A 26,217-nucleotide genomic window follows, 5' to 3' on the forward strand; every position below is an offset into this window, starting at 1 on the left:
CAAGTTCTGTATGTTTATTTATGTGTCCGTTAAAGTGGCGGCTCTGGATCTCACAGTGGTCAGCATTCCTGGATTTATTCTAGATGGAAGAATAGTCACCTATCATTACTACTCAGCCTGTCTGCCTTCCTGTCGCTCCTCCTCTGTGGTGTGTGTGTGTGTGTGTGTGTGTGTGTGTGTGTGTGTGTGTGTGTGTGTGTGTGTGTGTGTGTGTGTGTGTGTGTGTGTGTGCGCAAACTGTCAACACTTGTCTGTCCTACATCATCTTAAGCATCTTTGACAGCTCACCACAAGTCGCTCACCATGAGTAAGAGATGTGTGTGTGTCTGTGTGTGTGTGTGTGTGTGGGGGGGGGTATGCTGGAGGACTTTCACAAGGCCACAGTGAAAACAAACAAGCTTTTATTACCTGTATTGATGTTTGTATGAGTATGTTAAAATGTCTAATTCTGACATTTGAGAAGCTGGAAGCATTTTTATTCCTAAATTAAATCAAATTAACTGCAGGTATTCTTTAATTTTACAGCTCTGGTCTTTAGATGCCATATTTTTATACTCGGGTTATATAAAATCTGCTATATTCTGACATTTCGAACTGTAGATAACCTCTGAACCTTTGAGAGAAGAGTGAAGTCGTGGCTGTTGTTCTATTTTCAGTGGGGAAATGCTGCCCCCTTGTGGCGCATATGATAAACACATGTAACTCGCGGTCCAATTATTTATTTAAAACATGAACAGATTCTCAGTTTGTCTGTGGCGTTTGAATAGAATTAGACTTGTAGCATTGACAACACTGCCCTCTAGTAGTCATTAAAGGAACTGCAGCTAGAGATGCATCGCATTGACTTCAGCTTGATTTAGACCTTAAATACAAACATTGAAAGTGAGCCATCATGTTTTGGACATTGTTTTCTTAATGATACACGCCCAGTAATTTGTTGTTGCACACAGGGAGCGGAGAAGAAGCCAAAGTCATTTAGAAAATCATCCAATAGAGGCTGAGAAGCACCTGATCTGCAGGAACGAGTGTTTCAATGACTGAGTCGACTCCTACCTGAGTCGATGTGACTCCACCCGGGTGGAGAGCAGGACCTGGTGGATTAGTGAAAGGAGATCCAGACACTGATGCCGGTCCCTCTGTGCTTCAGAAGCTCCAGGGAGAGTGCTTCACACCTGCAGGGTCCTGGGGGGATGGGGGGTCTTCAATGAGCATCACAAACACAAGGGCACCAGCAGGGCGCCATCTGCCTCACTATCCATCTATCTCACTTTAAGAAAATGAACTGAACTTTTTCTTTCTTTTTTTTCTGGTTCCTTATTGGTTCTTGATTGACTGGTGAAAGACCAAACTAACCAAAGTGCAACTGTAAAACAAGCTCTTTTATTATCGGATCTGCTTCCACCTGGTTCACATGATCATAGTTGAGAATCCTCTCAAATCAATGTATTTACATCGTAGCTCACAGGCCAAACTTTAGGCAAACGTTTGTCATGCAGTAAGCCGTGTGGTGCATGCTGGTCCCCGTCTGTCAGTCCCGTGCAAGTGTCAGTGCCTCGTTCTCCTCGGCTCACGCTGTGGGCTGTCCTTCGTCCACGAAGCTGATCTGAGCCGGGCTCCCCCCCCACTCCATCTCTTGCAGGTTCAGGATTGGTTCTCGGGGGTGCGAGGGTTGGAGAAGGGGCTGGAGGTGAGGCTGGGAGAGGGAAGACTGGGACATGAACTGGGACTGGGGATGGAACTTGAGCTGGGACTCGGACTGGGACACGAGCTGGAGATGTGATTGTGGGTCGCTCCCAGGTCCTGATAAGTGCATCAAGAGGGGGTTGATGGATGATGGGTGGCTTGAGAAAAGAGAAGGGATGGAGGAGGAGGAGTAAAGATGAAGCGAGGCTGCATGCTCATGGGGAGAGCTGTTGAGTGACGGAGGAGCGGAGCAATGGGAGACGTGGGGAGGCGTGTAGGTGTGATGAGGAAGAGGAGGAGAATGTCGGGGAGGTGAACACGGATCTCCTCGGAGCGGCGTCATGCTGAGCTGAGGAGAGGACGGCTCCGGCATCAGGACGCCCGGACGGCTCCGTTCGTCTGACCCGTGCACACGTGTGTTCTGGGTGAGAAGGGGCGGGGCCGGGGAGCAGCTGAGCGAAGACATGCTGGGAGGCGGAGTCACAGTGTTGTGTGTCAGCAGCACGGCGGGGTTGTGGAAGAGCGGCTTGAGAAGACGTGTCATTTCCTGCAGCTCCTGACTCACAGCTGTCACCTGACGGGAGAGGACGCTCATCTGGAAAATGTGAGGAGAAGGTTTCTCAAACTTCCAATTTTGTCAATTACAGTAACTCTGCATTATTCGTTAAACCCTTTAAGTTTTTTCAGTTTTCAAATTGTACTTTGGTTTTCACTGTTTTGCTCTGTAACACATTTTTAGGGCCTTACCTCGTGTTTGAGCTTAGCAATAGTCTGCATGGTGTCCCCATCATCAAGGGCCCCTGTGGACACACACATGCTGAGTGAATAAGAGCTTCTTCATTCAATTACATGTCACTAAATCCGTGACAATGTGGTCCGGTGGTTTGTGTGTGTTCACCTGGAGAAGCTGTATCAGGGCTGGGTAAGAAACCCGGAGATACACTGGGAGAGAAATCAAACTTCGGAGCTGTGGCGCTGCGGTTTTCTGTCTCGATCCCGTCCACGAACCTGAGGACACGCAGGAGGAGGGAGACGCTGAGTTTCACACGAGACAAAAAGGTAACAATTCAAGAACTGATAAGTCGAATCCCCTCTGAATGAACTCTGAGCAAGTGAGTGGTTCCCTACCGCGGGCTGAGGTCCGGCCGCAGGCAGCTGAAGCTCAGCACGGGGATCTGCAGGCTGGCGGGCCGAGCGTGATCGCCCGACGGCCTGAACGGTCTCGGCGGCAGCAGAGGGGAGCGCAGTGGGGAGCGCAGCCCCCGGCCCAGGCTCCCGAGGGAGGGGATCCTGGTGAGGGGGGATCGCTCCCCCTCGGACCCGGAGCCCTCCTCGTCCTCCTTGATGGAGGGAAGCTTCTTCACGAATCCTCCGTTGCTCTCACAGTCTGCCTGAAGAAGGAAAATCCACAATGAAGACGGTCTTAAACAGTCAGCATGGGGATCAGAGATATGCTCTCATTTCATCTTATCATGGAAAGCTCTGTTTTGACAACCCAGACATTGGAGCTAAAAAGCTGCTCTCACACATTCAGGCTGTTATTGTCACTTTTCAAGAGGAAACACCCGACAGACTCACAACCTGAATTAAGTAGCTGGGATGGAACTGGGACACAGCTTGTGAATTAATGAGCTCAGAAACAGGAGGAGAGGGTTGAGGTGGAGCTCTTCAACCAGGTGGTGGCGCTGCTGAGCCGTAGACGAGTGCTTGCAATTCACAAAGGCTGCAATGGCACCGACCTCCATTCAGTTTATCGGCTGCGCTGCAGAAAGAGCGTTCTCATTCAGAACCAAGCGAGTGGAGACACGCGGCACTCTGAGGCTTTATTTTTTAATCTCAGAATACATTTAAATAATGGACGACCTTTAAAGATGCTCATTAATCCTGACAAGACACTATCAAGCAGATCGCCCTTTCAGAATAAAGTTCCTGCAGTCAGCATCTTCTTACTGCTGGGGAAAGCTAACAGACTAATATTTCCCTTCATCTTCACAGGAATGAAATTGAACATTGATTAAAAAACTGGCAAACAAATCCCATCTCCTCCCTTCATTTCATTCCCCTCTCTTCCTCTTCTTCTCCTCCTCCTCCCCTGTCACCACCATCCTTCCCCTTCTCCACCCCCCCTCGGTTTGTTGTCTTCCCCATCCAGTCTTTGGCTCACGTGTCCGGCTGGTATTTTTAGATCACAGCGGTTTAATTTTAGCAGAAGTTTGCCTGGAGGGGTCGGAGCGGAGAAGGGTCTGTTTGGAGTTTCAGTGTGTGTTCGTGTGTTTTTGTGTGTGTGTGTGTGTGTGTGTGTGAGAGAGAGAGAGAGCAGCACGTGCCACCCTTGATATGCACTGCAGCATGTCACAATAAGGGCATCAACCAGTCTGTGTCTTTGTGGGTGTAAAGAAAGTGAAGTACGGGGGCAGCATGTGAGGGATGTTGCACATTCATATGAGCCGTGTGTGTGTGTGTGTGTGTGTGTGTGTGTGTGTGTGCGTGCGTAGGTGTGTGTGTGTGTCTCTGCATCATTCAGCAAAGAAAAATATGCTGTGTTATGATATGAAGGTGTGATGCAGCATATCTCTGTCTGTGTGAGTCGGCACATGAATGCAAACATCAGTGTGGTTCTTCCTCCTTCCTCATCCTCCCTCCTCTTCCTCCCTCCCTCCTCTTCCTCCCTCCTCTTCCTCTCTCCTCTTCCTCAGCTTCCTTTTCGTCCTGATGTTTTTTGCGACTCGTCTCCATCTGTTTGTTCCTCTATATTTATCCAGGCAGGGATGACCCCGCCCCTCCTCCTCCCATCTGACAGCACTATTTTTAGCGCCACGCTCGGTGGAGGACGCACTACTGCTCCTGCTGCACGTGTTTAAATGTGTGAGTGTGTGTGTTTGTTTTGTGTGTGTGTTTTCAGGCTGGTGTCAGCTAAATCCTTGTGATGGTGACAGATGAGACTTTCAGATTTACTTTTCTTTGTGCTAGTTTCTGATATAAATGTCAACATGTCTTTTTAGGGAAATAATCAGCACATAAAATGCTGCAAAGAGATGGAATACATGTTCCTCCTTTTGTGACTTTGATTGATTTGTATTCTCTACTTAACATAGTTTCTTCCATTAGATTTGGAGCTATTATATAATAACTGAGTCCAATGCAGTTTAAGTAAGCAGCACTTATTTGTTAGTATCCATAGTATCTAAGTGTATGATGTTCATCTAATGATAACATGGCCAGGTGTTAATGTTCTGTCGTTGGATTATGATCACACAGTGTTTGTTCTCCTGACGTTTCCCTTGGATCTCTGCTCTGATTACCAGGCTTACTCAAACAGAAAATGTGACGTGGTTATTTACAGTGTGCGCTGGTTATTCATGTGAACGCAGCAGCTGAGTTCCATCTGTAAATCACTGGCACTGCAATCCTCCATGTTTAGCTCAAGGTCTATCTGTTGGCTGCATCTCGAGCAGAAGCCGGCTTCCTCCTCACTCCCAGTCCAGATGGCTAATCTTTTTTGTTTTCAATTGCAAAGCCTTCACGCCGACGCTGCGTTAAATGCCGGCCGGAGGAGGTCACCACACAGCTGAGACGATTGTGGAAAACAGAAGGAGTCTAATTATGGGTTTTAGCCAGAATCTTCTTTAAGGACATTTGATAAAACTGTATTTCAAGGCAGTGACTTTAAAGATTCATCATTGCTGCCCCAAGGGAAAGAAAAAAATATCTCAGGGTTTTGAGTGAAGGATAGATGGAGTGAGAGATCCACAGATGGCACCAGACACAATGCAAAGATCAAGGTTTCAAAGCAGCGATGGATGGACATTAGGCTTATTCACATGTTTGATGAAATACAGAAACTATGTGTAACATTTAAAACCAAAGAGTTCCAGTTGCGTGATAGTGTTTCCACCAGCGTACCTCCGTGTTGTGTCCTTCCCGGAGGTTGTATGTCAGGTCGTGTTGGATCTCGGTGATGAACTTTTGGGCGTAGTCAGAATACAGGCAGAGCACCTCGCGGAGGCCTTTGAGGCTGATGTACTGCAGGTCACAGTAGGTCAACGCTTTCACACACGCGTTGGTCTTAATCACTTCCTCCTGCGTCAAACAGTCGGAGCCAATCAGGTCGCCCCGGCCTGGAAAACGGTGACACGGCAAAAAATCATTAACTTCAGTGGAAAAGGCCTTTGTTATTTTAAGTAGTTTGGTGTTTTCCACCATAAAAGTAATTTAGAATATTGCAGCAATATATTCTTTGTACTCTTCCTATGATTTGAGTGGATGAGCTCCACAGCTGCAGATCCAAAGGGGCAAAGCCAAAATAATTTGAGTGCACAAGTGTGTGTGTGAGAGAGAGAGAGAGAAGGAAAGAATGTGGGTTTGTGCGTTCACGTGTGTCCTTGCATTATTTGTAGGGGAAAGTTTGTGTGTGTTTTGTGCACATGCACGTGCAGGTACAGCACATAAGCAGCAGGTATGCTATGCTAATCAGTTCTGCCTCTTTCCTCTGTGGGCAGCCGTCACTTCATTATTTACCAGTTAGATCATTAACATGAGAAACTGTATTGCCAATTTGCTCCCTCTGCAATATATGGGCCTGATCTGATTCCAGCGCCTGTTTGTGAGTCTGTTTGTGTTTATCGATTCCGTTTCATCCGTGTTGTGCAGAATGGAAGTGTTGTCAGACTCGGCTCCTGAGAGAATCTGATTCTGGAGGAATGACAGGCCTCTGGTTGGAGCTGTTTAATCAGCTCAACTACTGGAGACATGTTGTACTTTGTTTAGCTTGTATTATGTGAATTTCTGAGTTGCAGAGTTTCAGCTGAGTGGAACTATGTGTCTCGATATTTATAATTGGTTTTCTGGTATTTGTAGGTAACTGGGATAACTAATGCTGAGGTTTTTAATTGGTAATAAGTCTACCGCAGTTCGGCTTGCCAGCTTGTCTCAGCAGCTGCAGAGCCTGATATTTCCTTCAGGAGCTAAAAATAAGCCTGACCACAGGATTAACATGCATGAGAAACACAACTCCACATCTATGTTAATGTTGCCTTTTATATGCCGGATGAGTAAATGTGTAACTGCTGGCTAGTGCTGTCACTATAACAACAACTTTATAAGGTGATAATAGATCAGAGCTGTTTACAGTTTGTTCCACTGCTGCCAAGTAGCCGAATAAATACATAAATTCATTCCTTAAACTGTGCATTAATGTCGTTTATGGATTTCTCAAGGGCTTCTGGCTGCTCCCCAAACGGTTCCATCACTTCCCGGGTCACGCACAATCTTTCACCCAGCGGCGTGCGGAGCGTTGCCCACAGGGACAGCGTAATATGGGAATGATTGCAGATTTTATCAGCGCAGGGCTGCTCTCCTTCATTATGTTCGTCTCCACAGAAGCTGGCTGGCTATTAAACGCTGCCAATCCAATAACTTGTTAGTGGTAAAAGCCCTTCCTCATCTTGTGCTCTTAAAGCCCCGACCAGACTCCAAGATAGACCGAAGAGAAGAGGTATCGCAACCTTGATTCTCTCCACTGCGCAAATTGGTTGGTAATTGTAAAGCTGATTTTAAATTGTTGTTCTTAAGATATTCCTTTATGAAGCACTTTGTGGCTTCTCGAGAGAAGTCCTAACTCCATGTTTGCCCAACAGGAAGCTTGACTCAAAGCCACCCCCCCGCCAACTCGAAGCATAGCCCATTGATGTACTTACCTGCTTCTTAAACCTGACTGGACAAGCAGAAATAAAAGGGGGTGGACAAGGGATTGATGGAGACTCCCATATTAACCAATTACAGAAAATGGTGCTGTCCATGGTGCTGAACTTCAGCTGCGGCAGCTGTGTCATTTAGATTTGTGTCCGATATCTATTATATTATATTTTATGATGATTTTACAATTTAATATGTGCATCTTTACAGAATAATACTAATGGTCGATATATTATCGTTTTAAGCAACAAAGTACTAAACGATGTTATGATTAAACGTAATAATTTCAATGAAAAAAAGAAGAAAACACAGTTAGCTTTGACTTTTTCATTAATATTGACTGATTGCTGTATCGTTTATTTTCATGCAGCTCATTAGGCACAGTTTGAAACCATCCAATTGTTTTGCTGAAGTGTTTGTAAGTTACCTAGAATGGCCAGCACGGTGCTGTCCTTGAGCACCTCCATGGAGCCCGAGCACACGAAGTAGATGGCCTGGAGGGCGTCTCCCTGGCGGATGAGGAACTCCCCGGGGGCGCAGAAGGAGGTCTTGATGATGAGGGAGAGGGAGCGCAGGCACCCCCTGCTGGCCGACTCGAAGAGCGGCAGCTGCAGTAGCTCATTGTTCAGGTGCATGGCGATGTCGGCCCGCAGCTCATCCGGGAAGTCCTTCAGCAGCTGTGGAGAGAACATTTGTTTGACTATGACTGCAAATCATGTGTCTTTAATCTTTAAGCTTTTCTTTTCCTTCTGTATCATGTTTGACTGTGAGTGTGTGGGAAGGTGAAGGCAACAGGACGAAATAAAACCTTTCACCTTCCCACATAGCAAACAGTTCCTCTCAGTGTTTAAAGTCTATCGTAAGTTTCACTCACATAAGAGCAAATCAAACAGCTCTCTGGGACATTATCTGCTAAACGACTCCTGAAAGGGAAAAACACATTTACCCCAAAACATTAGTGCCTTTCCAACTGCATGTTAATAATTTAGAAAGGATTATCTGTTGTAGCCAAACACACAGAGTGATTTTTGTGACAATGATGCCATTAATCCTTGAAATTAAGATGGCTGCCACAGCATGATGGAAACCAAAACAGAACCTAAATCCTCTCTATGACTTTGAGCCGTTTCTTCAGTTTGCCTGGAGGACAAATCAGTCGACTGGCACTTTCGGTTTTAGAACCACTTGATCCCATCGTTAGTGTCAAGGTCAAACAATCCTCAGAGGTCACACAACCATTTCAGAAAGTCCAGCATTCTCAGAAAGAAGCTTCTTTGGCATTCAGAGCTAGATAATATTAATGATCCTACCTCGCTGACGTCGATACCGTTGTTAACAGACCAGGTCGTCTGGAAACACTCCATCATGCGTTGCTCAAGAGCCTTGGGCAGCCTGTGCACGCGGATGAAGTCCTTCAGGTCCTTGGTGCGGGTCTGGTAGAGGGAGCGGCGCGAGTACATCCTCTGAATGATGGCGGTCACGTTACCAAACACCACGGCGTGCATCAGTGCTGCAGAGGAGACGGAGACAGAGGGACAAGGACGAAAGTTAAAGGTTATGATCGGTCGAGATTTAAACTGTTTAATAACTTAATAACGACTCAAAACTAAGAGAAATAACTATTTCCCAGTAGTAAAGCCCTTGATAGGTGATTGTAACTTGGTATTGCAGACAGCTGTGTTTTGCCTTGAGAGAAATCTAAAATGCTAAAACAAGTGATTTATGCTTTTCTGCCCCTGCGCTCAGATCCTTTGATTAAAAATTCATGACCCTCAAAATCCTTGTATTCTTTAATGACCCACAGCTTCACAGTTTCCCAATTTGTGTAAAAGATCCTGATAACAATCTCTTGTTGACTGTTGCGTGTTGTGTTTTGCTCACCTCCGATCAGCATGGTGCAGATGGAGAAGATCTTCTCGGAGTCCGTGTTGGCGGACACGTTGCCGAAGCCCACGCTGGTCAGGCTGCTCAGAGCAAAGTACAGCGAGGTCACGTAGGAGCTCCTGACGGACGGGCCTCCGCTGAGCGTCGTCCCCGAGCCGTTGGGCGTCCTCGCCCTGGCCCTGCTGCTGTTCCACTGGCCCGAACCCAGCAAACCCCCCCCGCTCAGCTGCTCCAACCCGGAGCCGTTCCACTGGCTGTGGTTCGTCAGTCCTGCCATCATGGCGGCCTGCGGCGAATCGGAGGCCCCAAACAGGGAGGTCAGCGGGGCCAGGAAGTATGGCGTTCCCAAGCGTTTGGCAAGTTCATGGAGCCAGCCTGGTGGGGGGGGGGGAGATCAGGGGACAGTCCAGAATAGTTTGTCAGTTTAATGAGACTGCATCCATGCTCGTATGATGACCTTTACTAGCAGGCTTCATTAGCTGCGGTAACAAGGCTGGAAGGGCAGAGTAATTACTTCTGTGTTGGTGGTTGTGTATTTTGGAGGCGAGGCCAGACACACTGCACGCTCACAATTCAGATAATGTCAGTTTACATTTATATTCATGCACGGGGTCAAAGTCATTTGTTTAGCTTCTGAATTTGTCCTCCTCTCTGTCTTTTGATTTATATTTTAAACAGCTTGCAGGGTTTCTCTCTGGTTTACTCTGATCTTTTTAACATTATTTTGACCCAGAGCTCTTTGCCATGGACAAAGATTAGTATTTATATATTTATGAGTCTTTTGCACATGAGAGAACGGTATAAACAGGTAAAACAAATCTTTTTTTTAAAATTCAGGTTTCATGAGAATTATGTTCTCCTTGTCACTGGCAGTATTTCGAGAAATCTGTTCATTTTAGTCCAGAGTGATAAATGTGAATTTTTTTTTAAATGATGTCCAGATGGTGATTTGACCATCAGATCAAAATTCACAGACACATTGGCGCCAATCTCCGAGCCAATTTCAGAGTCAGTGTGCTCCTGATAATGACCAATACAGCTTCCACACTGGACAAACACTGGAGCCCTATGCCACTAGCTTTCTGCTTATTGGTTTGTAATGGTTCAGTTTGGTACAATATCCCCAGAGTCCCAGGTAATGCTGCTGAATGTGTGTGTGATGTTAAACTCACAGTAAATACATAATGTTTCTCCAGCCGAGTAGAACAAAGCCGTTTTGAAAGCCTTCCCTTTCCCCCATGAACATATCTGAGTGAATGTTTCTAGTCTCATAGATTAAAATCACTTAAACGCCGTCGCCACATGCACCTCACACTATTGTTGTTGTTTGGCACCGGTGAGCACGGTAGGAGGGGGAGACGGATCACCAGGATTAGAAGTGTTTTCTCAGTAAAAGAACACACACAGACATCACAGGCTGAGCGCACAGGAGCTCTGGATCGATTCACATTTCAAAATGACACAGATGATTTGTTGTTTTGGGTGTTTTTGTGATGCAGCTCAGGCCCAAACATTGTTCTGCTACAGAGGTTTGTGCAGAAGCCATCACTTAACAATCTTAATGAGCTGTTACGCTGGAAATTGTGTTAAGAGACAGTTTGACTTTGAGGTTAGGAAATGATTTTCTTACATTAATCCCTATTTTCCATTCTGCCATTGTGATGGGAGTTTTTTAAGCATTTTTACCCCATTAACATAAAAATGCCTTTTTGCAATCAGATAATGCTTTACCACAAGTAGATACAGGTGCAGACGCACATGTTGTGATCCGCTCGGCCAAAACTAACCACCTCTGGGGCTGTAATTGCGTTGTCAGTCTGTGTACAACATCTACCGAGCTGGAAATTATAAACACGTGCAACTGTTCCAAACAGGGTTGCAGCAGCTGGGGAGTTAGCTGCCATTTGCATCCTCTCAGACATGTGTGGATATTGAGTGTTGAGGCTAATCACGTTCTAATCAGGATCTAATCACAAAAACTGAGCGTTAGGAAATGGAGGAAGGTTAATTTGCGATGTGAAAACGTTTTACCTTTGCAGTGCAGCGTCAATTTCACAACATTTTAGATGAGGCGTCATGCACATAGGAAAAGCACCCATTTAACTGTCACCTCAAAACATAAAATTGCTAATAACACCACACACAGACACACAAACCTATATCCCAGGAGGCGAGGCTGTTGCTCTCAATCTCGCTGCGTCCGATGAAGTACCAGACGCAGGCCATCCAGTGAGCGAGCAGGGCGAACGTGGACATGAGCAGCGTCAGGACCACAGCGCTGTACTGGGAGTAGCGGTCCAGCTTCTGCAGGAGGCGCAAGAGACGCAGGAGGCGCACCGTCTTCAGCAGGTGAACGCCAAAGTTCTGGGAGAGGAGTGATGGACAAGAACAGATTTCTTTAAGAATTTGGATTGGATGAGTTCCGGTGATATAAATAGGAAATCAATCTCTTATTTAATCTTAAACGGTTTCTCTCTAAAGGCAGGGGAGGGGTGTAATTAGAAATGACTTGTGAACCAGGAGAATTTTAATTTATTCTTGATTGGAAGCCATGATAGAGAAGAAGCTTCTCCACAGCCTCAGCTCAAATGGGACGACTACAATCTGTCATATTTAACTCCAGATGAACTTAGGGAAGATATTCAGAGACAATCGCTGCCATTATCGTCCACAACCTGAAAATGACTTTATCCCTCATCTTCTGCTTATTGATTTCCTCCCTTATCTCTGTATTAACTGATGATGCAATCCATTGTGTTACCACCTCTGTTAAATGGAGGAGAGCTGTGGTTCTGGCACAAATGGTGATGAATTACATCACACTCAGACAGGGTCTAATTCTCTGGATATGTGGATATGCATCCAATCAGGGAATTTAATTCAGCACAAAACGCACGCGTGTTAAAAAACAGCTTTTCTCAATTGGTACTCCATATTCAGAGGTGCTGACAGACACAGTGGTTCCTGTTAACAAATTTAAAATGTTCTATTTCCCTGGTGGGAGCATATTTTCATGAAGAAGTGTTGCCTATTATCTTTAAAACTCGAGCCTTGGAACACAACGCAACAATATGTCAAGTATTTCTCTCATATGTGTCGATAAGGGCGATAATAATATTGATGGTTGGGGAAGAATAGATTTAAAACGTTTGAAATATTATGAGGAATCTTGGGGGGATTGATCCAAACACTTGTGAGGAAGCAAAATAATGTTAAACATGATGGGAGCTGTAGTTTTTTGTACGTGATCAAACATCATTGCTTTAACAAGTGCGATCTTCCGGGTTCCTCCCCTCTGCAGCACAGTGATCACAGTGATTAGGCTCCACTCTCCACATCATCTGGCCACTATCGCCTCCACCTGTAATTTGTCGACAGCGCACTCATTTATCAGCTTAATTACCAGTTGACTAATAATGAGTTTCTTGTTGTGACACCAGAGACATGCTAGCTGGTATCTCTCTTTAGTTTAAATGGAAACATGATTCCTCCTCTGATTCTCGTGGGGGCCAGGTTGGGGTTTCATCAGCCTGACATTGCTGCAGTCTGAGCCCAGCTTTATGATGACTCAAAGTAATGACAATTGACCACAGTCAAAACATTGAGACAAATCTTCATAGAATAATGTATTGTTGTGTGTGTTTGTGTGTGTGTGTGTGTGTTCAGTGTGCGATTCTATTTGAAGGCTGCTTCATGGTCGTATTAAATCAATGGCGGAGAGATGCAGGAGAGAGTTATTGATAAAAGAAAGTTTATAACCACCGGCAAGGCCCATTGAGCTTCTACCTCTGCATCACATCAAACATTAATGTAGAAATGCCACCTAAGGACACACAGAGGTGTTGTGTGTGTGTGAGTGTGTGTGAGGCTCACCACACTGATGTTGAAGGCGTAGAGCAGGTCGAAGGGCAAGGCGGCGATCAGATCCACAAACAGCCAGGAGGTGACGTAGTGAATGCAGATGGAGCGGGAATCATACACCACCTGGCCGGACGTGCTCACAAAGGTGGTTCGGAAATTCAGCACGATATCTGACACACGGAGAACAAAACTTCAATCAGAATTAGGTTCTATAAACTTCGGCAGGATCACTGGGCTGTGGGAAGACATCCCAAGGGTTTACTGGAGGTAAAAGTGTAGAACTGTGACAGACAGATCCGAGCTGAAGAAAAGAAAAGAATATCCCGTCTAACAAGCCGTCTTTGATTGGGATTAGTGGAGCTGTTTGCCAGAGGGGATAGAGCAGGTTGAGATGGAAGGATAAGTGGAGATTGTTTGAGAGGGAGGTTGAATTAGCATAAAGCTCGGAGGGGAGTTGGATGGAGGGGCCAATTTAGAGATGAGGAGATATTTCATGGGCATATATAGGCTATTGCTATTATATATATGTAAAGATTTGATTAAATGGTAGGTATTCGCTTTAATGGTTGGGGATCAATAATTTTAAAGTTAGAAAACAAAGCCAAGCGTGTGGAAGCAGCCTCACCGATGATAAAGAGGATCTCCACCAAGATGTCGCTCACGCTGGGTGGGTGTCGGGCCGCCGAGCCGCCGTCCCCCCGCGCCTCCACCGCGGTGAAGCACACGTTGTAGGGGACGGTGACGGCCACATAGAAAGTGGCCAGCAGGATCAGCCAATCCCAGCCGGCCTTGAACGCACCGTAGTGGAGCAGGATGAGTCGGGACCTCTGGACGTCGGCCACCTTGTACTCGGGAACCGGGTTTGCGTTGGCTCCAAGAACACTCTGGGTGTACGGACACACACACACACACACAGACACACACGAACACAAACATTAATACTGAACTCACATTAACCATATCAGCATCCGTGCAATTACCACTGGGAGCCCTTAATTTGGAAGGACCTCAACTTGTCATTATAAATATTTTATCACCAGTTCTTCCAGTGCAGGATTATTCATTGGTTTCTTATAGAACTTGAAGTGTTGCATCAAAGGAAAACTACCGATCATTAGCATTACATTGTGTGTAGGGAAGTTGGAACATGATATAAAACATAGGTTTTGTTGTTTTTAGACATTTTAACGAAGCACTGTTACATCTTGACATTTTAATCTTTTGACTATGATACATTATCAGCTGTTCTCTCACTAGATTCTCATTTTATACCACTTTTCTTACGCTAAGGTCCATTGTGATCGTGCTGCCCCGGGATCTTCTTCCTCCTCTCCCTTGCTTGATTTGTTTTGAATGTTTTCAACTTGCTGTGTTTAATAAGAATATAAATTTGTAGAAACGAGGCCCTTGAAGAGCGCCCAACAAACTAATTACCCCCTTTCCTGCAAATACAAGATGTATGAGTAATCTGCTGACACTGTGCATCGCAGGCCTTCAGAAGTAAATTCAGTGATTAAATTAACTGGAGGCTGCGAGGTTTATTAAAATCCTGCGACACTACCTTCACTAATATGTTTGCTTTTCTACGAAGCCTACAAGGAATCTGACAAAAGGTTGATCGTGAATGAATATGAATGTGTTTGCTCTGCAGATTTCATAGTTGCTGATTCTGTTTCTTCTCTGTACGAGTAGAAACTGAGTAGGTCAACATCTAATTAGGACAGGAGATACCAAACGTGTCTCACATTGTTGATCTTGAGCTTGCTCTTGGTCTTGTCCTGTTTCTGTAGGTGTCCTGACAGCTGGTAGAGGACAGCGCGACTGCGGCGCCGCTCACTGCTGAAGCCTGGAGGGCGGCTGACCTGGTGGATCTCCAGGCCCGTTTCCTCATCTGAAAGGGACGACACACAAAAATCTGAGATAATCAGAGATACATGAAGTAGACACGTGGAAGAAACTGAAGTCGTACAAGAACAAAATTCGAGACTGTGTGAGGGCGGCTGCTTTGACCACGAGTTTCATTGCTCCAAGTTAACTTGTAGATGTTAATAATTACATGAAAGTCGCTCTGGATTTAAATGAGGCTCTAGGGTCTAATGCTACCATATGTGCTGCAATCAGGTTTGTCCTTCGGGTTAATTTCCACATTCAAATCTCACTTTATGTTGTTGCTGACGCTGACAGCAGCAAAAATCCGACCATAATCCAAATTGATTCTGCCAAACAACACATTACACGGCTTGTGCGTAATACAAGCATTAGATTGTTGAAGCCGTGGTGTGTGTGTACTGCTCCTGTGAGTCACGTTAACACAGTGAAAGTACTACGAGCTCTGAAAACATCATTGAGACCCTCAACTTTACAGGAAATCAGTGGAAGAAAAGGTTTTCAGAAAGTCAACGTTCATGTTCATGAGACCCTCAAATCACCTTGATTTGAAAAACAGGCTTCTGATGGTGTACTCATTCATGATTGAGGTGTCCACTAGGCCCATGTTAACCTCAGATATGTTTACAACTCGATGAAAGTATCACAAAAGAAAGTTAACAGCACATAATATAAAAAGCTAGGAGGGCACTTGGAAAGCTCACATCTCCGCTAAGGCTAATCCATTACACTGTGTTCATTCTGCTCAAAGTGTTTATATTCTGTTTACATTGTATAGACCTCTTATTCATATTTTCATATTTCCCCACCTTGTTATTGCATGTCTACAACATTTCCTCACTGTGGGACTGTTTAAGGATTAGTTTATCTTATCTTAGAGAAAGTACGATAAACATCATAGATCTTTATCAGAATCTGCTCTAATGGTTTCTTCCTTGGATTACTCTGGTTTTTGCATAATCCTGCAGACAACACGATGACGACCATATCCACAGAAAACACAACCTATTTAAATGACACTAGTATTGTTAGAACATGGAAATAAACCAAATCTGAACTGTAGATTTCTGCTGAGCAGTAAGTTTGGAGCAGCTGATTAGAGGGGAAAAGGGAGAACAGGAACATTACAGGGTGATTTCCTCCCACCCCCTCCATAAAACCCCAAATCATGTCTGCAGCTTGTTTGTTCCCCAGCTGTGAAGCCTCTATTAGATCACTTTCGTGTGAGCCATTGTGGAATTGGATGATGCGTTTAGTTTTTTCCTCGTTCAAACTTCCTCTCACCAGTGTCGGACTCGTTGCCATGGTCCTGGTCCTTGTTTTCCGTGATGTCTTTGTGTGAGACCAGGAACAGAACCACCTCGCTCTTCTCGTTCTTTATGGGCACGATGTCCAGCAGACACCAGAACTTCGAGCCTGTTCGGAGAAGTGAGATTAGAGAATATTCAAATAACCTTGAATTCCACCAGGGAGATAATACAGTTGTTTTGTCGGACTCCACCAACAGTAATGAACATGATTCAAATGGACAATATCCTCCAGCACATCGGCCTCACCGCCCTTCTTGTACAGAACGATCTCGGTCTTGAACTCTCGCCTCTCGTCCAGAGCTTTCTGCATCTGCGGGGGGAGGCGGTCGCTGGTCTCGCTGCCGTACAGGAAGTGACACATGCAGCTCTTCTGCATCAGCTCGCCGCGGGCGAAGCCAGTCAGCTCACAGAAACCGTCGGAGCAGTAGACGATGGGATAGAGGGACTGGACCTGGGCGTTTCCCAGCACGAAGTTACTGTCTGAGGGGAGAAGAGATGGGAAGGTAGTAGAGCAGAAGACACAGTCGAGGGAAACCGAGACACAGAGGCAGTTTTAATGAAGAAGAGGAGCAGTTAGACGACCACAGGCCTCAAAGCAGCGAAAAACCGGTTTAATAACATCTGAACAAAATCAAGCAGGAAAAGAATCCATTTTAAGTGATGTCTGTTTTGTTCTTTTTAGCACAATTGTACTCGCTAGTACTTCCAATTCTTTACTTTGACAATCCATTGTTATTTGCTTCATTCTGAAGACATTCTGCAGGTTGGTTTTCGTTTGAGTGCGTTAGAACTCCCAGACTTTTACATGTGCTCCCTCAAGCCCTCATTGGAGTTGTAGCTGTACATATCACAGACTGTATATAACGATGGACATATAACCAAATGTGGTTGCTTCTGATTTCAATATACAGATGGCGCTGAACATAACACCAAAGCAGAGGTTTGAGGTTCTTTCGGTTCATTTCTAATCATTCACTATCAAACCTCAGCCTGCAGGAAGCACCATGCACTGTGCCTTTAAGCTCTGCTGACAGTTTTGTTCCCCGTGCACCTTCACACTTTCCTCAACTGCAGGGTCATCACCTACGATTTCACCAAGGGGTCACGGTAAATCAAAGACAATATGACAACATGCACGCTCTTCTTTTCCCCCACAGCATTTACTCTCAGTCTGAAGAGTAATTAACACACCTGCTGCTTTTCAATAAACTTTAAAAAAATCTCCTTAACCTCCGTCTACCGCCTGTTGTTCTCGTCAAATAATATCACCTTTACTGTGTTTGTCCGATGCGTCTCCCCTCCTCCCTCCCTCTCTCTCTCTCTCTCTCTCTCACTTCAAGTAGCAGCAGCTGCTTTCTCACACATTGTAGGGATTGAGCTGCACAAATAAACCTTACCACTAAGTGTCAACATCCCAGATTTTAATTATGTAAGTCATTTCTGTATTTTCACAGCCTTGGGCCATTTGAATTGGTTATACAATTTTATTTCAGTGCAGCATAGAAACAAATACAACAACTAACCTACTGGTTATCTCACTGGGGGGATTTGGGATTCTCATTTTGTATCCGCTCAGATACGCTGTGTGTCTGATATGCACATGCATCTGATACATCTGCACCTCAAAGCAACACAATGCTGCGTCTTGTTTTTGTTCAGTCATGAAGTCATGAAGCCACACAACAGAAATGAAAGGATGAAATGTGATGTATTTATGACCAGTGCATTAGCCGCCGAGCCACTCTCACACACGACAGCCATACCAAGCAGGGCCACACTCTGTAAAATCACTTTTTGATTCCCTCCTCAAGGACTTATTTTGCTTTCTGTGGACAGTGATGCTTTAAGTGCTCAAGAAATCGAATTCAAAAATACCACGTGAATAATTTTACTTTGGAGGATTGCAGAGTTTTCAGCCTTCTTATCTTTCCGCAGTGTCAGGAACTTTTCTGGAAGATGGAAGACATGACAGCGCCCAAAAAGAGTTATCTGCCATCGTATGATTTGCAATCACTTATGAAACAGGAATTGATGTTATAAATTCATACCGCTGGAATTTGTTTTGCTCAGGTTATTATTATTAACAGGGGCCCGAGAGCACATATCGTCACTATGTCACCAAGCTTCCCTGGCAGGTTTAATTAAGTCGAAGCTGGTGCTGTGTACACAATATGAAATAAATACAAATAAAGGGGGAGAGATATTAACCAATAATATCTCAAACTGAAATATAAAACCCCAAAACAAGCACGAGTGTCGGTTGCAGGGCTCTTATAGAAGCCGGAGCTCTGAATAATGGTTTTGAAGGCATCAGTTATGGGCTAAAACTTGAATAATTCATAATGAAAGTGAGTTAGATATGAAAGGTGGCTCACACAGCTGAGACGCTCGTTCCACTGAGATCATTAAAATCCATACGTAAATGACTCCGCGAGGCCGGAGCACTCAATTTGAAGAATGAAGGCAATATAAGACGAGAGAGCCGGCAAGCGAAATATTGAAAGAGAGGGATGGACAGAGTGAGAGACGGATGAATTAGTAAAGACACAGGGAGAGAGAGATTGCATGAAGATGAACGGGGGACAACGAAATTGAATAATATGTGTATTAATAAAGCATGTCCAGTGTAAAAGCTCCAAACATCTTTAAAGTAAATCAAACTGTGGAAGGCTCAGTGGAATTCACCGGTTTCATCTGAGGCAGCAGAAAACAAGAGGATGGATCAAAATAATAACTGAGAGTTAGATACTGTGGTGGTGGTTGCAAAAGCCAGACCACTTAATGGAGCCATCACAAACAAACACAATTATATTTATATCTCTCATTAAAATATATTGTGTGTAACCTTGAGGCTCAAACTAATGCGATGAAGGCATTTTCATCCTCGTTGAACTGTGCAGGGATGTGTGCTCATGCAGGTGCATCACATATGTGTCCACTTAAATTCAACTCGTTTATACTGATCAGGGAAACATGCTGAGCAGATGCATTAATAATGATAATGTAAATGTCGGAGGCAGAAAAACCATATCATTACTGAGCTGTGTTGCACATTTAACAGTGTGAAGATATTTGGGATGGAGAAGCAGAAAGTCCCATCCTTGCATCTGGATGTGTGTTGGTTAGAATTCCGTGAGTGTGTAACGTGGTCCGACTCTAACTCACATGAACATTCTCCCCCTCAGACGTGATCTGGTTACAGAGGAACACTTCCACGTCCTACATCCTTTCCCTTCCGCCCTGGCCTATTGCTGTAATGTTCTGGCGCTCTGCATTACTCCCTGTGCTGTATTCATCTCCTGCACATTGTCCAGGCACCAGGAGAGGCCCATCACATCCACACTTCAACCCAGGTGCAAAACACAGGCGAGAACTACAAAACCACTCAGACTCAGCCCCTGAGCTGCTCAGGGAACCCCGATAAACCTGGTCCTGATGACAGGGACAGCGACAACCCGCCACAATACATCCACCGCCTTGCACAGGGCACAATGCACTCACTAACACACACACACACACACACACACACACACACACACACACACACACACACACACACACACACACACACACACACACACACACACACACACACACACACACACACACACACACACACACACACACACACACACACAGAGCTTGGATTTATATTCAGTTTCAGGAGGCTTACACCATAAATGTTACCATACTTGACGCATAAACAAAAAAGGTATTGGTATTTATGTACAAGTATATACAAGTATATGTGACTATAAGATACAATAGATATTAAGATAGATGTACAGACTTTCAAACTATCATTCTACCGGACTCTCAAATCACCAGACTCAGAGATAACTCACCGTGTGAGTGAACAAGGACCAAAACGCCAATTCTTGATTGTTATACCTGATCAAATAATAATAATAATTATAACTATAATAATGATTCAGCTCTGATGGATTTATCATGCACAGAGAAGAGATGAAAACATTCCCCTCCTGCATAATTATTGCATCTAACTGAAAGTTTGCAGAGATTTTTGTGCATCTGCCCTTGAGTCGGTCGTAACAGCGAGATAATGTATTTATGTGAGTTTCATCATTTTATTGCTGAAGTTGGTGCTGATAAGATCTTGATGACTTTCTTACATGAGGTGCTCTCATGTTCTGCTACAGAAAAAAAAATCTGACCGAGGGTAAATCCAATTAATCAATTTTTCTCTTGTAATGAGATGGACCTGACCTCAGTGAAAACACTGAAGGATTTACTGAGACCAAATTGAAATCAAATCTGTGCACGTTTTGAACATTAGCCATTAGCCTCAATCATGTTCGGATTATTTCGGATGAGTAGTTCTTCATGTTTTTTTACGTCAAAAAATAGCATCCATTGACAATACTTTCTGACAAATAGTGAGTAAGACTGGAGCTATGGGAAATAAATGAAAGAGATGAACACGGACTGCAAGACAACAATAATTTGTGAAATGTGTTTCCTAAACTTTAGCTGAAAGCACATTTTCACTCCGCATCAGCTTCAAAACTTTATAGCCTCCGGCTTTGTGCCCAAACTCCTCTGAGGAGAACACGTAACTCAGCCCCTCTGTCCCAGTCACTCACTTTTCTTTTACGGGTGCACGGAGATCGAATCATAACTAATGTATGACATTAATATATGTTCTTCTGAGAAATGTTTGCAGAAGATAAGGCTGATTCTCTACATCCCTGAAGACTATACATCCCTTTGGTGTCATCTGTCATTTTAAATGTCTGTGGATAATTATTCATCAGAATTTTGTCATTATTGTTGGAGATTTAACAGCCTAAACAATCAATTAGTGAATAAAAGACAAACAAATCTTAGTTTCAGCAGAACATCACCAATATGTGATTTTGATAAACGATTAGAAGGTTTCTGTGATATTTTGAGCTTCCTGCACATGGCGGGAGACTGTCAAACACATTTGTGTTGAACACCATATATATAAATATGGACAACACGTCTCCTCTTCCTCCCACTACCCAGAAATGAAGCAAAAATATCCCAAATAGAATATCTTAGCATTTGGAGCCCGGGTCCGTGCAGTATCAAGCATGGATTTAAGGACTTCATTACCCAGAATTATTGCACAAAACAGGAAATCAGAAGGTAAGAAAGCTTAATGTCCATTCCAAACCACCAGTTAATGGTCCAATCAGAACATTATACAAACCAAGCACAGTTTCCCTGAGGTGGGGGAGAGGGATGGAGATATCTCTGTGTTACAAAGGCTCTAAAGCTCTACTCTGAAATGTAAGAAGCAGAGAAAAAAAAAGAAGCGAGGAACTCCCTGGAGTCTCCGTGGTTATCGTGCCGCATTAATGATGTATGGGAAAGATGGAAGATCCCAGCTTCTGACCTGGAAATCCTGTTCTGCTCAGCTGCCTCTGAGAAACACTATCCCTCACAATGAAAATCCGCCGCACTGTTTTTCCTGGCACTGCTTCAAGTCATGAGCGTGGTGATGTACTGGTGATGTACGTGAGTGCCACAAAGACGCTTGGTGTGTTTTTTCGAAGGTCCCCAACACTCCTGTTTGTCTTCTTCTCTGAACCAACACTAACAAACGCTTTGTTCAGCTCCTGCTTCTCAACGTGTTCATGACAGCGCCCCTAGGACAGCTGCGTGGAGTCATACGGTTGTTTGGTCATAGAAGCGCCTCATTAAAATGCCCCTACTGTGATGTTTTACCACTGGCCTGCCAGAGGTTAGGAACAAGAGTGTAATCATGAATGAAGTGCTCAACGTGAAGGTTGTCCAAGTGTGAGAAACTGCTGCTCACCAGACGTACATCCTTCATCTGTTTATACCCAGAAACAGAGAAACTCAGAGTTGATGGTGCTGGAAGCTTCTGGAAAGACTTCAGCTAAATGTTTAGGGTGTGGGGAATAGGGGACCCCCTGACAGAGGCTCGTGTGTTGGCAAAGTCTGGAAACCTTTAGCTCTGGGTGGCTCATGTTCAAAGCCTCATTTCTGGGGCTGCTCGAAGGACGGCCATCAGATCCTGCTGTGACGCAGGCTGAGAACCAAAAGAAGCAGGTTTGATCGGCTCAGGGAACTCGTGAATCAGTGGAGAGGTATCAGCCTCCGTGGTCATTCAGGCAATGGAGGAGAAAGAGAGGGAAGGTTGGGGAGACCATGCTGTCAGACCACTAGAGAGGGGGAGACAGATGCATAAGGGCCAGTTAAAGGAACCATTGGATTTTCCTTAGTTTCCTGTAGAATGCCTCGTCTTCACCAACTTTGCAATCTCCATCCAACATCAGTTCTGACAGGAGCAGCGAGCATGAACTGAGCTGAAGACCCTGGAAGCACACATGCTGTTGTTTTTAAACCTTAAGTGACTGACCTTTAGTTTCTTTGCCCTCAGCCTTTCCAGCTGCCTGAAAAGGTTTTATGTGCCTGTAAGCTGGCAAGAGGACACTGTGATTCACATGTATAAAAAGAGTATCTTCAACACTCAGGGTTTTATTCCTCTCCAAGAGGGCCGTCCAGTGCGTGTTCTGTGGACTAACGCTCCTGGGGTTGTTTTATGGAAGGGGTGTCATGGGAATAGTATATAGTGTGGGAGCAGTTCCCCAGAGAGAGCCCTCTGATCCCTGTTTAATGAGAGCTGGAGGTGAGCTTGCAGAAAGTGGAAATAAAGCATCATCTGAGGATTTTGGTCTCTTGCAAGGATTCACTTCATCCTTTTCATGGTCACAGTTTGTAGGATCAGCCCAGGAGTGGACACTGTCCCTGTTGAACATAGATTCACACCCTTTTGTTCATGTAGCCATTTGAATTGAATGTAGTTCTCAGGTAAATTGGGGTTTAGAGAGGTGAGTACAAATCTCTGCTCAGCCAGGGAAGTCCTGAGTCTTATGGATCTCCATCTGCCGGCCTGAACACCGTGGCTGCAGGGAAACTGCAGGAAGCGATCAGATACACTTCCATTAGGGGAGAACTGATCGCTGTTGACACAAATCGAAAAAATAAAATCCTAATTGAATCAAAGCTACCTCATATAGCTTTGTCCTCAGGGGACAAACCAAATGTCACATACCTACAGATGCCACAATAACATCTCATGACTGATCGTATCTCTGAAAACACTGCAGCAGGAATCCAACTATGACCTAAGCACAATTATTTGACTGTAATTTACTAATGTGTTTCAGGAAAATAGACAGATTCCGCTCGTCCTTCAACCACACATCTGCTGCTCGGTCCTGCCTGTGAGTGTGTGCCTTCAGAACTGTGTTATGTAACCGGGCTAAGCTTTAACAACTGCAGTTTGCACATTGATCGACAGTGATTTCTTAATGCGCAGACTGATGTGAGGGGTTCTGCAATGACTTCTGGGTGAAAACAGGTGATCAACATCCAAACGTTAGATTAAGAGTCTGTTCAATAAGGACCTGGTCTGCGAGACTCAGATTTGTGTCTTCTTCAGAACCGTGCATAAGTAAATATCAATATCTGATCTGAAAGGAGTTCAGGCTCCACATTTACTTAATGAACAGCTTTGTGCTGATGTAATGGTTTGAAATGTTCTCGTCATATAGAGCTGGTTTTTAAACCTGATTAACAATACAACATGGCAAGATATGATCATAAGGCCTGGTCTTTAAGAGTCAAAATCAGAGCCGTCTTTTGTGCTCATATTTTGCAGATTCCAAAATCCATGCAGAAAATCAAATTACCACAGTAAATCAAGGGGAGAAGATGGGGTTAACAGGGGCCCAGCAGATCTTAATTTTTCACCGTGGGTTCACCTGACAGGTTAATCCACACCCGTGACTGGTGTGTGAAGTATATCTCTAATTGAATCTGCGGCAAACTGAATCCACAGCGAATCGGAGCACAGCGTTATCAAATTGAAGGACGGCTCTCGGTTGCAAAGCTGCAGCCCAAAGCCTTATTAGAATGGTAATTATGACACTGCATTAATTCACACTGTACATTATAGCAACTGAGGATATTATCAAAATAGACACAGACAGGAAACCACATCTTTGCCTCAGATTTCTTTAAAAAAATTATTTGGTCCAAAATATGTTGTCTACTATCCATCTATTGCTATAATATTATAAATGAATAATATTGGATGAACCTAAACTACTTGATTGACTTTAAACAATCTGTATTTTAGTGCATGCAGGGACAAAAGTAGCCCAAGCATCAGATCAGGCTGTGTAGTGGCCACTAGACATAAGGTGCTTCATGATTCCTTATGTTTGGGAGCCTGCTTTCATTCATCCTCATTCATTCAGAAGTCAGAGTATCAGTGCGCCAGTGGCAGGTCCGTCTCTCCATGTGCCCTCAATCCTTATTAAGCTCTTTGTAGGTCGTTGGATTAGGACTTTCAGAGTTTAAACTAATCAACGCATCCACTCATGTGCCCCAAAACATTCAGGGATTAGGGTAGACTCGCAGATAAGAAATGCACTCACGGGTCCCATCGAAACGCGTCGCGATGGTGTCCAAGAAGGTGTTCTGAGGCGCGATGAGACCCCGCATCACGGGCATGCGGGAGCGGGTCGAGCCGCGTCTCTCCCGGCGCTCCGTGCCATTGCTCTCCGCGGGGGCTGACACGAAGCCCGGCAGGAAGCGGGACGTGGCCCCCGGCGCTCCCCCTAACCCCGTGAGGAGGGCGCCGAGGCGAGACACCCGGGACTCCACGGTCAAAATCGAAAGTGACCACCGAGCCGGTGATCCGGGCGAAAAGGAGGAGAGAGGAGCCGCTGGAGGCTGCAGGGGACGCAGGGACGCAGGGATGGAGGGGACCCACGGCGAGGATGGTCACATTTACGCACGGGGTGTACTGCGATGCGAACTCTCTCTCTCTCCTCCTCCCCTTCACACTCTTCCTCCCTCACTTTTTCTCTCAAAACATCCCCCCACCACCACCGCTTCAGCAGAATGTAACCAAAACAAGCTTTTCTTTTTTTTCAAATCCCCCCCCCCCTTACCCAGTTCACCCCCTTCTCTCCATCTCTTTAACATTCCATCAGTGTCTCTTCACCTCTCAGGCTTTTGATGGTGTGATGCATGCCCGCAGGCTAATGGAGGTTTTACCTGCTCTTTATTCAGGGTAATGATGATGAATTCACTGAGTATTTGCAGCACTGTCTGTCTGCCATGTTTTACACTTTGAAGCTGCAGAATCTGTCACAAAAAAGATGGAAACATCGCCCATTGTGTGTCTGAATACTGCGATGAACATTATTGTGGAATACAAAAGCCACATGTGCCTGTGCAGCGGGGGAAATGTACTCGTCTGCGTTTTTTCTGAGGGATGCATTCCAAATACTAGGATGGGCAAATTGGTTCAGACAGGCTTTTTGCTATGTGGAGTTTGTTATCCCTGTTTGTGCACTGGTGACCCAATGGGTGCTTCCCCTATCACCCAAAACCTGCAGCTTCTAGGTGCAATACTGTGTCTAGATGACTGTCTGTCAGTTTCCTCTCAAAGACTGGCTTCCTGTTATTAATCAGATAGTGCACACTCGAGTCGACAGATGTGCAATTTCCTGTTTGTGTCATCTTGCCTCCATCTTAACAAGGTATTCTGCTTAACGACAACTTGCACATTCACTTTTCTGAAACCATAAATTCCCCCACAAGTGTCATCCTTTTTTAAATCTTTTTATCTTTCTGAAATAAATGTAAATTTGGCCACACGTACAAAAAAATGTAATCCCTAAATATGCAAAATGGTGGACGTACATTCACCACTACGACCCAATTGCAGTTGGGTCATTCATTTTGTATCCATCTTTGCAAACGTATGTGTCCACTGGGCTCCTGGGGTTGACTACACACTTTATTATTTAAAGGAATAAACTAGGATCATGATTCAGTAAAGTGCAGGCCAAGAGAGGTATTAGTA

The 26,217-nt window shown here is 44.8% G+C and overlaps 1 protein-coding gene across 1 annotated transcript; it reads right to left on the reverse strand.

Moving 5' to 3' along the window:
* Positions 1-1,361: 1,361 nt before the first annotated feature.
* On the reverse strand, positions 1,362-24,871 carry LOC128431262 (potassium voltage-gated channel subfamily H member 3). The gene is made up of 15 exons (XM_053417532.1): positions 24,779-24,871; positions 16,566-16,799; positions 16,294-16,425; positions 14,868-15,013; positions 13,748-14,006; positions 13,135-13,292; positions 11,418-11,625; positions 9,259-9,636; positions 8,688-8,887; positions 7,805-8,054; positions 5,587-5,801; positions 2,812-3,074; positions 2,582-2,691; positions 2,431-2,483; positions 1,362-2,278 (listed from the first exon to the last, which is right to left on the reverse strand). The coding sequence occupies exons 1-15, from the start codon at positions 24,852-24,854 to the stop codon at positions 1,568-1,570; spliced, it is 3,393 nt and encodes a 1,130-aa protein (XP_053273507.1). The 5' UTR covers positions 24,855-24,871; the 3' UTR covers positions 1,362-1,567.
* Positions 24,872-26,217: the final 1,346 nt, after the last annotated feature.

This window comes from Pleuronectes platessa, chromosome 24, assembly GCF_947347685.1.
Source record: "Pleuronectes platessa chromosome 24, fPlePla1.1, whole genome shotgun sequence".
In the NCBI taxonomy this organism is placed as follows: Eukaryota; Metazoa; Chordata; class Actinopteri; order Pleuronectiformes; family Pleuronectidae; genus Pleuronectes; species Pleuronectes platessa.